Source organism: Cinclus cinclus, chromosome 16, assembly GCF_963662255.1.
Source record: "Cinclus cinclus chromosome 16, bCinCin1.1, whole genome shotgun sequence".
In the NCBI taxonomy this organism is placed as follows: Eukaryota; Metazoa; Chordata; class Aves; order Passeriformes; family Cinclidae; genus Cinclus; species Cinclus cinclus.
Genome location: NC_085061.1, coordinates 73,163 through 86,866, shown reverse-complemented (window position 1 = coordinate 86,866; position 13,704 = coordinate 73,163). Strand labels below are relative to the sequence as shown.

At 37.1% G+C, this 13,704-nt stretch overlaps 1 protein-coding gene across 5 annotated transcripts in view; it reads left to right on the top strand.

Annotated features, from left to right (window-relative positions):
* The first annotated feature begins 67 nt into the window (after positions 1-67).
* Positions 68-13,704, top strand: part of LOC134050627 (BTB/POZ domain-containing protein KCTD5) — a 31,616-nt gene continuing 17,979 nt past the window's right edge. For 3 of the 5 annotated variants that reach the window (XM_062503804.1, XM_062503802.1, XM_062503803.1), the window contains exons 1-5: positions 68-301; positions 7,290-7,398; positions 8,457-8,548; positions 9,363-9,458; positions 12,518-12,634. In XM_062503804.1, the coding sequence (XP_062359788.1) occupies positions 68-301; positions 7,290-7,398; positions 8,457-8,548; positions 9,363-9,458; positions 12,518-12,634 (648 nt within the window). The remainder of the gene's footprint in view (positions 302-7,289; positions 7,399-8,456; positions 8,549-9,362; positions 9,459-12,517; positions 12,635-13,704) is intronic. The other 2 variants (XM_062503805.1, XM_062503806.1) reach the window with 1 other exon arrangement.

The following is a 13,704-nucleotide window of genomic DNA, read 5'->3' as shown; positions in this document are numbered from 1 at the left end:
TCCGCTTCCGGTGGGCGGTGCGCCGGGGGCCCGGTAGCCGAAGCGGCCCCTTCCGGCAGTGGGGAGGATGGCGGCGGAGAACCACTGCGCGTTCCCCGTGCCCCCGGCTGGCGGCCTCGGCACGGGCGGGCCTTGCCGTCGGTGTAGCTCGGCGCCGCTGTCCGGCGCGGGGCCCGGCAAGTGGGTCCGGCTGAACGTGGGGGGCACTTGCTTCCTGACCACTCGACAGACGCTCTGCAGGGATCCTAAGTCCTTCCTCTTCCGCCTCTGCCAGGCCGACCCCGACCTGGACTCGGACAAGGTGAGCGCGGGCCCTGCCGCGCCCGCTCCCCGCTTCGGGCCCGCTCCCCCCGCCTGCCGCGCTGAGGGTGCGCCGCGGCCGTGCCCGGTCCCGCTGTGCCGCGGCCGTGCCCGTAAAGGGAGCGCGAGGTCCGGCGTCGCCGGGAGGGGCGGCAGGAACTACTCTGCTGCCGCGGAGGGAGTCTTCTTGAAGAATGCTGCTTAATGAGTGATGTCGTGCGAAGCAGTTGGGTTCGTGAATAACAAAAGTGCTCATAAATAAAGCAGAGAGCACAGTATCGTTTGTACATTTGTGTAATTTTTTAATGTTGTCTGACGGGGTCTAGTTTTAGTGGGATGCACTGACAATGTGTTATTTCTGCACTGTCATTTTTCGCTTGCTCAGTTACAAGAATCAGAGCAAAGTACTTTTGATAATAACCTCTCAGGCGTAGCATTCTGTCTTTTCAGCAGTTCTTGGAGAAAAATTTTGCATATTCTGCAAGTAGTGGGTGAATATTATATTCACTCTGACTCACTGTTAGTAAAAGTTAAGATTTTATTTGCGGTGTGGTATGTAGTAATGGATAGAAAGAATATAGTGCTGGCTCTGAAAGAGATTTTGGAGCATCACGGACAAAACATGTTTTCCAGTACAGTTAGGGAAAAGAAAGGAACAGCTTATAGCCCTATAACCAACAGGTTGAAAATAAGGAGTTATTGTATATAAATTTTGTAATATTTTTTACAGTGAGGTTAGTAGATTTCATCATTTTTTTAGGCATAACTTCTGGAAAGGATATTTGAGCGCTTAAGATAGGGAACAGAACGTAATGTTCCTGAGTTAGAAGAAAATGAAGTTGAAGTGTGGTGGTGTGGAAAGTGTTTTGTTGTTGTCTTTGGTTTTGGTTGAGGTTTTTATGGAGAGCTTAAACTAACCTATAAAACTAAAGTTTAAAATGTAGGCGGCTTACTGATAGGTCAACTGTCTTTGTTTGGGAGAGAGTAGGAAAGCATTCTACTAAGGTTTATTAATTAAAAGATAAGATTAAAAGAACTGCCGTATGCTCTGGCAGATGGGAGAATCAACTGTGTTCTGAGGTTCATCAGGCCCAGCATTACCAGCTGGGCAAAGGAGGGGATTGTCCCCTTCTGCTCTGTTTTGGGGTGTGGCCTCACTTTGAGTCCTGTAGCCAGTTTTAGGGTGCCACAATACCAGAAGGATCTAAGGCTCTTAGAGAGCATCTGAAGGAGGAACACAACGTTTCTGAAGGGGAAGCTGTATGAGAAATAGCTGAGGTCACTTGGCTTCTTCAGCTGGAGGAGGCCAAGGGAAGGCTTATCACTGGATCTTCCTTCTGAGGGGCAGTATTGATCTCTGTTCTGTGTGACCAGTGACAGAATCCAAGGGACCAGTATGGAGCAGTGTCAGGGGAGATTTTTGTTGGATATCAGGAGCAGGTTCTTTCCACAGAGGTTGATTGAACACTGGAACAGGCTCCCCAGGGTATAGTCATGGCCCCAAGCCATGAGCTTGAAGGAGCTCAGGCACATGGTGGGATTGTTGAGGCTGTGCTGTGCAGGGCCAGGAGCTGGACTTGATCTTTGTGGGTCCCTTCTAACTCAGGATATTCTGTGATTCTATGATTTCCTTAATGCTTGCTACTGTAAAGAAGTGAGAAGCTCCAAGAAAGGTAGCATATTGGCCTTTAAACTGCCTTCAGGTACTAATGTTGAATAGGACAATCTGTCTCTTGCTGTCAGGTATGCTTCCGATTGTAATGGAAGAAAGATTAACCTTTGGCACACCCTGTGGCCAAACTAGTGTTGGATGGAGTAAGAAAGTGATATTGACTCTCTGAATTAAGTGTGTTTCCCAGTGTCGCTCACAGCTTTGTATTTAGAACTGTTTGAGAATCATTTTAGCAAACAAATGAGCAGTAGTGGTCATATTTACTGTTCAGAATAGGATTTGTTTTCCATAGTATTTAAATCTTGTTTAAGAGATGAATACATAAAAATAGACAAACAGCCTTGCTCCCCTTTTCATCGTTTAATTTAATGTTTTTACTGCATTACTGTTAATAATTTACATATGTTTCCCTGTTGCAGCATCTTACTATTTTAGCTATATACCAGTTTTTCTTTTGCAAACTGTTCTAGCATTCTTTTAATTTTTCCCTAAGAAGGAGATTGTCAAACTTCCTTAATAAGGTTTTGGCAGTAGTATTCATGCTTGATTTTTAATGCGTTTCTAACGTTGACATAGAATTAGTCAAAGAAGGAAGCACACAAACACTGACTGTTTTAGAAAAATCAAAGTCTTCCTGGTAGCACAACCTTGCCTGTCAGCATTAGGAAATATCTAAATTGTAGTGATTATTCTAAGAAGTAACAGATATGCTTCATTTGTCCATGAGATTTCTGACTTGTCAGGTGGGTTGTGTTACTGATATACTTCTGATAAATACTGCTAGTCTGCAGACACGCTAAATAGTTTTTAGGCCAGTTTTTCACAGTTTGTGAAAAATTCACTAGTTCAGTATTTAAAAAGTGCAGATGATAGGGGAGACAATTATTCATAATTACAGATTTAGTACCAAATATTATTGTCTTCCTCTGCATATTGCTGCCTTTGTCAGAGCTCAGAATATATAAATGATGTAATTTAAAAAAATATTCATGTTAGAGCATACAGCCTTGAGCCAAGGGCTTGGTGGTAGGACTTTAGTGCATCCAGATCCAGTATTGATCCCAATGAAGATAATTAATTGGAAGTAAATTTATGACATTTCAGCTAGTGTTTTAATGCCATTCTTGGGGATATTATTAAATGCAATTAAGGAGGTGTATGTATTTGGTCCACCTTTTGCTTCCTACTGGAATCCTGTACTGTATTATAGCATCCACAATTCAAGATCACAGCAGGGCAGTGACTAGTCACAAGGTTAAATATGATTTGGTGAAAAGTTTTAAAGAAATAACCTTTTTTTGGCAAGAAGTTTAAGGAGTGACTTCTCAGTCCAGAAGTATGTACCTAGTTTCTAAAGGGTAAATTTCACTGTAATTAACTTGAGTTCTTTGTGTGTTTTAAACTAAGATCAGGGTAAGTGGTTGTTATGATTCCTGTGAGCCTCAGTCTCTATAAAGATGGAAGTGAAAACATTTGCAGCTGGAATCCATGATAATTTCATTGCTTTGGTCAGTATTTTTCAAAGGAATGTAACTGTGAGCTACAGTCACACTGAACCAGGTGATTGAAAATTTAAGAGCAAGTTACTGGGTTTCCTCTAAAATTCCATGGTGTTTGTAACTTGAACTAAACATTAGTGTGGGATAGCAGTAATAAGCAAATGCAGTCTTCACTGTACCTGGGCAATGCTGTCTTCTAAATGGTGTCCTCATAAACATGCATGAAAAAGGCCTAGAACTTACAGACAATGAATAAAAAGCTGAGAGAAGAATGTAATGCAAAAGTCGAACTGGGTAAAGATACAAACAGTCATGTGATTAACTAGCAGTTTAGGGTTGGATACACAAAGACAACTTGCATTTGTTTTGAGTCTTCTTATGAAGAATGCCAACATTTGCAGGAAACACCTCTGAGTGTGGGGTGATGTGATTATACTGAATAGACAGTATAATTCAAGTATAACTTGAATTTCTGCTGCTGTTCTGGTAAACATTAATACCTGTTTGTATAAAATACATCTAAAAGGGAGAGAACTTTGAAACCTTATTAGAATATAGGTTTGACTGACATTTGTGGTATTCACCTGAAGTTTGGGAACTGGCTTCAAAATACCTACACTAGTGTCAGTGAACATTCAAATTTGCTCAAAGCTTGTAGAAAAACAATTTACTAGTTAGCAGAGGAAATTGCATAGCTGGGACATCGAAGTCTACTAATACATATGCTAGCAAACCTAAAGCTAGTTATGTACATGCAAACTAACTATCGGTTTAAATTGTCCAGATCACATTGGATTACATTTGCAATTTATTATTTTATCTTACAATAAAATTATTTATATTAAAAGTGTCAAAATGCTAATTACATGTGATAATGAAGTGTGTTTTCATATACATGTGGATGAAAACAGTCCTGATAATATTCTGAACGACTTACAACCTGTATTTTTATAGTTCTAGGTAGAGCAGATGACTACACTTCTGTGTCAGCTTGGATTTATGTTTACATAAATATTCTTAAAGATCTAGTGTAATCAGCTTTTCTTAGTGATTTCATGATTAAGTGCTTAGCATACATTGAAGGATATTCAGGCAGCTCACTTCAAAGGAGGAGTGATATGGCATTTTCTATAGGAAGGTGCTTAGGAAGCTGAGCTGTCAGGTCTGTCTTCAAGACACACATCCTCCTCTCAGTGTTAATTAATGCATATTTTCTATGTCTGTATTCTGGATAAGCAACTTTTGCATGGAATTTAGATGCTCATGTGAAACCTGTTGACAGAATTTGGGTTGCATGCTGTTAGAATTTAGAGTTCTTCAACTGTTGATATTTACTAATGTAAAAAAACAAACTTCTGTTGCAGCAAAAATTATAGGACTTCTGTGTGCCTTCTTTTTTATTATTTTTAAAGACACCTTGTTGTCTGAAAGGCTTCACAGTGTAAAATGTGACACTACTACTGAGATGTTTTTTTTTTCATGTATGACCTCATAAAGTGGAAGTTGAAACAGAAGATCTGACATAGCTTCTTCCCTTTGTGTTTTTGTTGGAAGCTTGTTTAGTATATAGAAATCAACTCAGGAAAAAAAAAATCATATAGGCCTTCAAAAAGAAGTTCAAGCCTTTTGGGCAAGGAGTGAAGTAGCCATTGTTACTTAAGATTTCATTTAGAGCTTATAATCAATTTGCTTCTGTGACCCACCTCTCTATCTCTCTAGTGGTGTAGAGCTGCTGATTGGTATTGCTTCAGAAGATGATGTAAAAAAAACACTGCAGCATAAAAAAAAATTGCAGTCATCTTAATGAAGAAGATTATTTATGTAGATTTGTTTTTCTTAGCTGGGAAAACTTCCAATTTTGTAAGCTCTATGTTCCTTAATGCAGTTCAGATGATGACCAAGTACAGGTTTTTTTCTTTGAAACAGTGTTTCTTTGTATTTGTTTTGGATCTTCCTTTCCAACCTTATTGGTTTCTTTTCTTTTACTAAATAATACTTTTCAGCTTATAATCCATACAGTTGTCAGCTATTTTAATTTCTCTGGGTTGTATCTGTAGAGTGTATATTCTTGAAGTGTTTGGGTAATGTAAATACACTTATAGATTAAATACTAAAACAATACTACTTCATCTGGTTTTTTGCATGCATAGTCTTGCTTTTGTGAGACCATGATCTTAGATCAGAAGAAATTGTGATTAGACTTCATCAAGCATTGTGTGGTTTGAGTGTAGGTTAACTCACAGCGCTAACATATTAACTGACAGTTTTAATATGTTAACATTGTCTCAAACAGTTAATTTTATACAAAATTATACACTTCTTCACTTCTTCACAAATTACACTGTCTAGGTATGTAAAGCATTTAATTGTAATTATAGAAAGTGTTTATGGTTTTGTAATTCAGGCTGTGGTCTTTCTACATTCTACCAATCCTGGTTACACAAGTATAGTAATTCAGAAAATAAATCTATGTACCTGAAAATACATCCACCATGTTTTTTTCCCATGAAAAATTTTAGGAACTCTGTGTACTGTTAAGTAGAGTAATCTTTCAGGCATCACAGTTCAGCAATCGAACCTTTTCATATAAGCATTAATGTTTAAATGCAGAGGATTGAGTCAGTAGAATTTCTTTCATATGGAAGAGCAATCATTGCTAGTACCTACAGTTTTGAGGGATTATGATCCACATTTAGCTAGGATTATTGGTAATGATGATTTTTTTTAGTATCTCCTGTAAACTACAAGAATATTAAAAATAAGAATAAGTAAAAAAGTATTTGGGGTGCTGCCACATCGCTCCGGTATGTATCTGTAGGATATCCATTGCACCAAAACCTTAGGTACTAATGGATTAATACAGTTAGTAATCCACTTGATAGTAGAAAAGAGCAGTGGATCACTTTTAAATCTTTGTGTGAATCTTCCTTAGACTTCCAGCCAGTGCTAAGTATGTCAGTACTGTCTTGATGGGAGGGGTTCACACATAGAGTCTTAGTAACATAGGAGTTATTATTTTTCTTCTTTATCTCTTTGTTAAGAATATCAGCTCTATAGGTGAATTTCTTGTTTTGCAATTCACAGAACGCTGTAGTCAGTTCAGTAAACTGAGTATTAGTTTGAACTATTCATCTATTACTTGTCTGCATGAGATAGGTAGGAATTGTATCTTCAGTGTATGGTTTTTTTTTTAGAAGATGCATGTACAACCCTTGGTTCATACACAGCAGTTCTTAGTACCCTGTGAGTATTTGTACTTCTGAGCTAAGACAAAAGCTAATGTTTTTATAGCGAAGTGTTGAGGTTAAAAAGAACTACGTTTGTTTGCCTTCAATTAAAAAAAAAAAAAGGAAAAATATGAAAAGGAAAACTGGTATTTGAAGCTCACTAGAATGTAGTCTTTGTTCTGACTCTTCAGGCTCCCAAACAAAATTTCCTGGTTTTAAGTGCTATTTTTTAGCCTTAACTTTCAGTGTTCTTACTGCTGAGATCTTTCATGCTAATGATATTTTTAATTATTAATAAGGGGTTGGGGGATTGATCAGATAAGAGAAGCTGTGTATTGGATGTTTTGATTGGTCAGTCTGACACCATGAGAGTTATATTATTTAATTCCTTTTATTGTCTTTAATAAACCCAGCTTTCAGAGATGTGACTACATCTGAATACCTGCTCGCTGCAAGATGAATATTAGCTTGCAGTTGCCATTTGGATGTTCAAATCATTGTGGGGTTTTTGGTTTGTTTGGTTTGGATTTTGGTGTTCTCTTGCTTTGTTTTGTGTTGTTTGTTTGGTTTGTGTTTATTTTTCTAATCTAGGATGAAACAGGTGCCTATTTAATAGACAGAGACCCAACCTACTTTGGGCCAGTGCTGAACTATCTCAGACATGGAAAACTGGTTATTAACAAGGACCTAGCAGAGGAAGGTAAGACATTTCTAAACCTTAACCAGTATAGCATTTCTATCTGTTTCAAGCAAAACTGATAGGTTTCATGCAGTTATAGTATATGGGGTTATTTGAACATTTTGAGTATGGTTCGTGATTTCACAACCCCCATTCTCAGGTGGAAAGTAAGTGTTCAAACAAGAGGGGAGATGCCTTTTATTTTGTAATCTTGTATCTTTCCCGTGTGACTGCGAAATACTTGGGTTTAGTCCTCTTTAAGCAAAAGAGTGCTGCCTAGGAAACAAGCTTTAGAAGATGTAAAGCAAACTAAAAGTGAAGTTCTGACATGTTCAGATGTCTGAAATATACTTTTAAAGACTGAATTCTGTCCCTAGCTTCTCTCCCCTTGTTCCTAGTTTGTATCACTTTTGCCCTAATGGAGGATGAACAAATATTACTATATGTTTTAAAACGTACAGTAATAAAACTGTATTGTTGGCATATTGAAGAAATTTATCAAAGAGAAATACAATTTTAACAGTACTGGGAGGAGATAGTATTAAATAAAATTTCCCCATGCATTGTTAAGCATACTGTGTGTGGAGAATGGGTAGGCCTTGAACATGTGAGTAGAGGCAGTATGTATCTTTAAGGTTTTGTTTCAAACTCTTAAGATCTCAAGTGACAGGAAGAAAAATCTTCTGCTTGCTAGCAGCTGCAGAGATTTTCAGTAGGATTATTTGAATTTCTCTTTTGTATTACAGCCTGAGGCAGGACCTGAGGTAAGGTGGTCTTATCAGTCTGCTATGGAATAGTTTCTGTGCACATTTTTTTTGTTTCTTGCCTCATTTTGTACATGAAATGGCATCAGTTTTCTATGGGATATTTTTAGGACAATTTTTTAGAATGTGCCAAACATTGAATTACGTGTATCTGAAAGAAGGGAGAATCGTTAGGTTGGTGAACTATCTTACCATAGAGAAAAAGAAATAATTTTCTGTAGCTGTTGAGAGGATAATCTTTTGAACTGGTTGGTGATTTTGGCCTAGAATCTTTAGTTACACTGTCTTTCTTCTCAATTAATGTTTTCATACTAGGTGTGCTAGAGGAGGCTGAATTCTACAATATCACATCTCTAATAAAACTGGTAAAGGACAAAATAAGAGAGAGAGACAGCAAAATATCACAGGTGAGGCTGTTTTCTCATGTTCTTTTGATTATTTGTTCTATGACAAGTAGTGAGAGGGTTCCATTTGTTTTTTTTATGTAACTCCTGATTTCCCCAGTAAGATACTGAATGGTTGCCCCCATCACAGGATGATCTGGAACCAGTAGTACAAGGATTAATAGTCCTAATTACTGGCTTCTGTCAGTCTGCTTACAGAGTTCACAGATCTCATTCAAAAACTGAAAACATTCTAAATAATTATTCCAAAATGTTCACTAATAGTAGAATTTGTCATAATATCATTTCTGGAAATAGTTATGTTAAAGAACAGCTTTTGTAGAACATAACTTTCTCATCGAGTTTTAAATGCTCTGAATATGATGAGGTTGCCTAGCTATGGTATAACTGCTGTTTATACTGTATGTTTTTTGCAGCATATGTACAGATGCTGTTTAGCTCCTGTCATATATTTTTGTAGCTCTGTGAGAAAGTTGTCTCTTCTCATAGCAGCTCATATTCTCCATGAAAGTGAGTATGATAAAGTTTGTTCTTTAACTGTGCTACTCAGGCTTCCCTGGTAACTGAGTCTTCATGGAGATATTACAAACTTATATTGTTATTGACAAAATTCTCTTTAAGCTAGGTTGTTGGATCACAGGGTTGCTCTGATAGCATTTACTATAGGTCTCGGCTAAAATGGTCTGAATTATTCATTGCTCTGGATGGGTTCAAAGTGGTGTTGCTTACCATTTCTAGAGAGTAAGGGCAACTTCAGACAAGTTACAAACATAGTGAATTCCATACCCTACTGAGCATCTTCTATTCCTTCTTGAAGGTGCCAGTCAAACATGTATACAGAGTGCTGCAGTGTCAGGAAGAGGAACTCACTCAAATGGTTTCCACAATGTCCGATGGCTGGAAATTTGAACAGGTAAAAAATCCATATGGGATATAGTTAACACAGTCTTCTAAGAAGTTATTATTAAGTACCTTTTGTGAAAGAGGAATATAAATTAAATTCCATGCATCTCTTTTTATTCAGTCATTTATAGAATTTGGATAAACATACACAACTAAGTTAAAATGTGATATTTGTGTTTGCATTTATCATAAAACAAACAAACAAAAAAAAGTGTAGCTTTCCAGGAGGTAAATTTTGCTGGCTTTCTATGAAAACATCTGCTACATGTCTGAAATGTAATTCTTCAGTGTGTACATGTGAGCAGTTGAAGGGTGAATCAACCAAAATTAACTAAGATGAGTTTATAATGAATAGTAGGTTAGATATGAAGAGCTCTGGGTGAAAGAGATGAGCTTGGTGGATAAATGTTTGCCAGGCCCAAAGAGTGGTTCTTCAGATAAAAAAACTGATACGCAAAGGAGAGTGAACTTTACCTGTGTGGATGTGAAGCTTGATAGCTGTGAGCTACGTGAATGTTTTTGTTCTTTGCAGTGCATCAAAGTAGATTTGTGTGTACATTCAAGAACACACTGTAAAATCCCAAGATCTATCTGTTATCTTTGATAATCTCTGTAAGTAAGAAATCAACTGTACAGCTCCGTCATCCTTCACATTCCTAATCCAGCAGAGTATTTAAGATGCATTGGAGCAATGAATCTATTAACTCTGAAACACAAGTGTTCATCTCCTAGCACCTTTTTCAGTGTCTGATGCTTACAATAGGAGAAGTTGAAATAAGCACAAGCCCATTATCCTATGCAGTCTCACTCTAACACCACAACAAAGCAACATTTAAAAAATGTTTATGATGTAAATGTAAAAGAGAATATTTTGTTTATATTTGATAAAATGTGTAAGGTGCTAGTGACGTGGAGACAGCCATGAGCAAAGAGGTTAAATGGGCAGAGAGCAAGCTTTTTATGCTTCAGTACTCTGCTTCGAGTATTACCAGGTCTTTTTGGCATGCTGCAAGCTAAATGTTAAGTCCATAAAAAAAACTCTCACTTATTACATGACTGTTTTTTGGCCAGTGCATGGAAAAAAGTTTTTCAACATTCTTCTTTGTCAGGAGAAACTAGCTTTCATTATAAATAGACCTCCTTTACTTTTTAACAGATTTAATGACACTGTGTCTTTTACCTATCCCAAACCCCTCGGGGATATTGTATTTGGAAGTAATACTGCTTTGACAGTGCAAATGCTGAAAGACTTACTATAGTCTCTTTTAGAACTGGAAGAATCCAGTGATTTTCTTGTTTCATCCAGTTGTCTTCTTACTACCTCCCTCTCCCAGGTTGCACATTTTTAGACACATAGTTTGAAGTAGATAAACATAACAGCTGTTTGATCTCATAATACTTAGTATCTCATTACCTCACACTAGGCCATTCTCTTCTTTGTAATGCAGACTTGCTTGTAGCAGACGTCATTCACTTGAAAAACGATTAGAATATTGTGCATAAACAGTTATATTGTTAATACCTTCAAACACTGTAGCATTTCTGTAATCTTTTCTAAGCCCATGTTGCTGAGCAGCCTGCTTACTTTCAGAAGCAGTCTTTGGGGTGGTACCCACCATGCTCTGTATGTGAAAAAAGATGGTATCATCAGCTTTTTCAGAGGAGCGATTTTCTTACAGGCTGAGAGTCCTTGTGCTCTTTATATGAGCCACATATAAAATATTCAAATGGTTGGTTTTGCAAAAAATTGTTTTTTACCCTTAGCATTTCAAAATTTTATCATTAAATATGATTGTATATGGTTATTAAATAGGAGTGGAAGGTGCTGAACTGTTGGTGCACTTATGCAGATGTATTGATGCCCTTTTCCAAAGAACACATTGAAAAAGCTCTGCTAAAACAGTACAATTATGTATTAGTCCCAGTCCAAAATCTATTACCAAAAATTATGCTGTCCCACTTTTGTGGGTTGTTTTGTAGAGGATTTTTGGCTTCAATTGTTGCCTCTTCAGGCAATCGAAAAAAACCCCAGTATTTTGGCAATGCAACAGAATAAAAAACTGTGGGCTATACGAAGTGGCTAAATAGAAAGGCTTTAGACAGCAGCAGTGTTGGTCATGTAAATTTTAATGATTAATGTAATCTGAGTCTGATGCCATAATGCAGTCATAAATATGTTCACTGTATGAGGAGGATGGTATTTAGCTGCTGTCTTCAAAATTATTCACATGCAATAGCAGGATATATATAAAGTTGCTATTCATGGACCTTCTCATCTGTTATAATCTCCAGTTTACTCAGAATAGGCAATTGTTGTCTAACTCTTCACATTTAATTTAAAGTTCTAATCTCTCTAAAGTGCACTGACAGGCTATGCTTTAATTTAAATGGGCTAGGAATTGCCCTGTGTTATTAAGGTAAAACATGTTTTGTGCTAAGAGGTTGAGAAATTCAGCTGAGGTTGAACTTTAAATTATTAGCCAGTGTTCTTGGTAGCGATTTTTGTGGGAACACGACAATTTTTCACACTGCAGTTATTTTCTTGGATCTTCTGTAAATTACTCCTTCTAAAACTCATCTAGACCACTCAATGTTTTTTCTTCTTGTTGACTTATTGTGTTTCCCTAGCTGTATTTTATCAGTATTTGGAACAAGATGAAGCTATTTAATACCCAGGCTTTATATATTGCTTTACATAACACCTTCCAGTCTTATCCATGTTACCTTCTCCACTTGTCAATGTATGACAGGAAAATAATGCTTACTTTTACAATGCACCAAACTTCGGGGTTTTTTTCAGAGTAGTTGGCTACAACACAGTTTATGGGGAGCTTTTTGTCTTCTTATCAGTAACTCTTAACTTCCATTTAAATCAAAAAGGGCTTTGCAATTGCCTCAGTAAATTTTATGTTGAAATGAAAGTTGTAGCTTGATAACAACCTGTTATAGTGGCAAGTAAGTGTTACCTGAACATTTGAGCTCATCTGTTACTTGTACAATTTGGATAACGTATGTGCTTCAGCTTTACAAAGGTTTCTTTTTGTGTTTTACTTTGATTGGTTATTTCAGCTTGTCAGTATAGGTCCCCAGTACAGCTGTGGCCGGGATCAGCAGTCAGAGTTTCTGCTGATAGTGTCACGGGAGGTGAAAGGGGAAGAAAGATGCTTCCAGAAATGCTGCAGTGAGGTGTGTCACACCATTCTTTTTGCCTTCACACCGATATGCTTGGCCTCCTTGCGTTTCTGCTGCTTTCAGATCATTCCACTTTTTTTCTGGATGTACAACACATAGTAGTTTGTGTGTATTTGTGACTGGCTTTTATTTATATTCATGATATTTCATTACACATTATGAATGACCGCATTGTAAAAATAATAGAAAAACTACCAAACAAAAATCCCTTGGTTATTTAGTTCAAGGTTTTTCTTTGGAAGAGTTCTTACCTTCTCAATAGATAACTTATTTTCCTTAAATTTTCCTCCTAAATTAACAGTCTTTCATCCATACTTATTAACTAAGAGGTACAATTCAAACCTAAGGAGCCCTAAAATACAGCTTTGAGTTCAATGGCTCCAGAAGGGGACATTTTTGATAGACTGGGAAAATGATTATTTTATCCACCAAAGTTAAATTTTGAGTTTGAACCCTTTATTTCTGGTAACTCAGAATTTTATTATTTTTTTAGGTGGATGAGATGTGTTCAAACTTGAATAACGAATAACAAGAGTTTTTTTCCAAGTAAAATAGGGAGGAGTGAGGGGAGAGCAAAATGGACAGTTTAAAGTCTTGTCTCAAGTTGAAAAAGCATCCTGGGTGTTTCCTTGCCTTTATTGTTTTGTTGTTATGGGGTTTTTTTTCCATCTTTGGAAATTTTCTTGAAATCCAAATGGACAATTGTGGCTTCATTCTTCTCTTCTCCTTTTTTTTTTTTTTTCTTCCTCCCATCCTTTTTGCCTTGTTCTGCTTTTTCGATTGCTGTGTTACTTCTAAATATTTGTGAGTTTGGAAAGGTTTTTTGCTCTCAGTAACATTGGAGGCAGTTTCTGGTTTTTCAAATATCTGTGCTGCATTTCAAAGTGTTGTATGTGAATTGATTTGAGAAGCTGGTGCTCTAATTTTTTTCATCAGCAAAATGCCTGGAGTGCTCGTTCTTTTTCTTGCAGCATATATGGTTATTTAGTCTGAAAATGAGTATAACATTATGAAGATAACATGATAGTGAAAGGGCTTAGTAAAAACAAAGCTTTACCTATGAT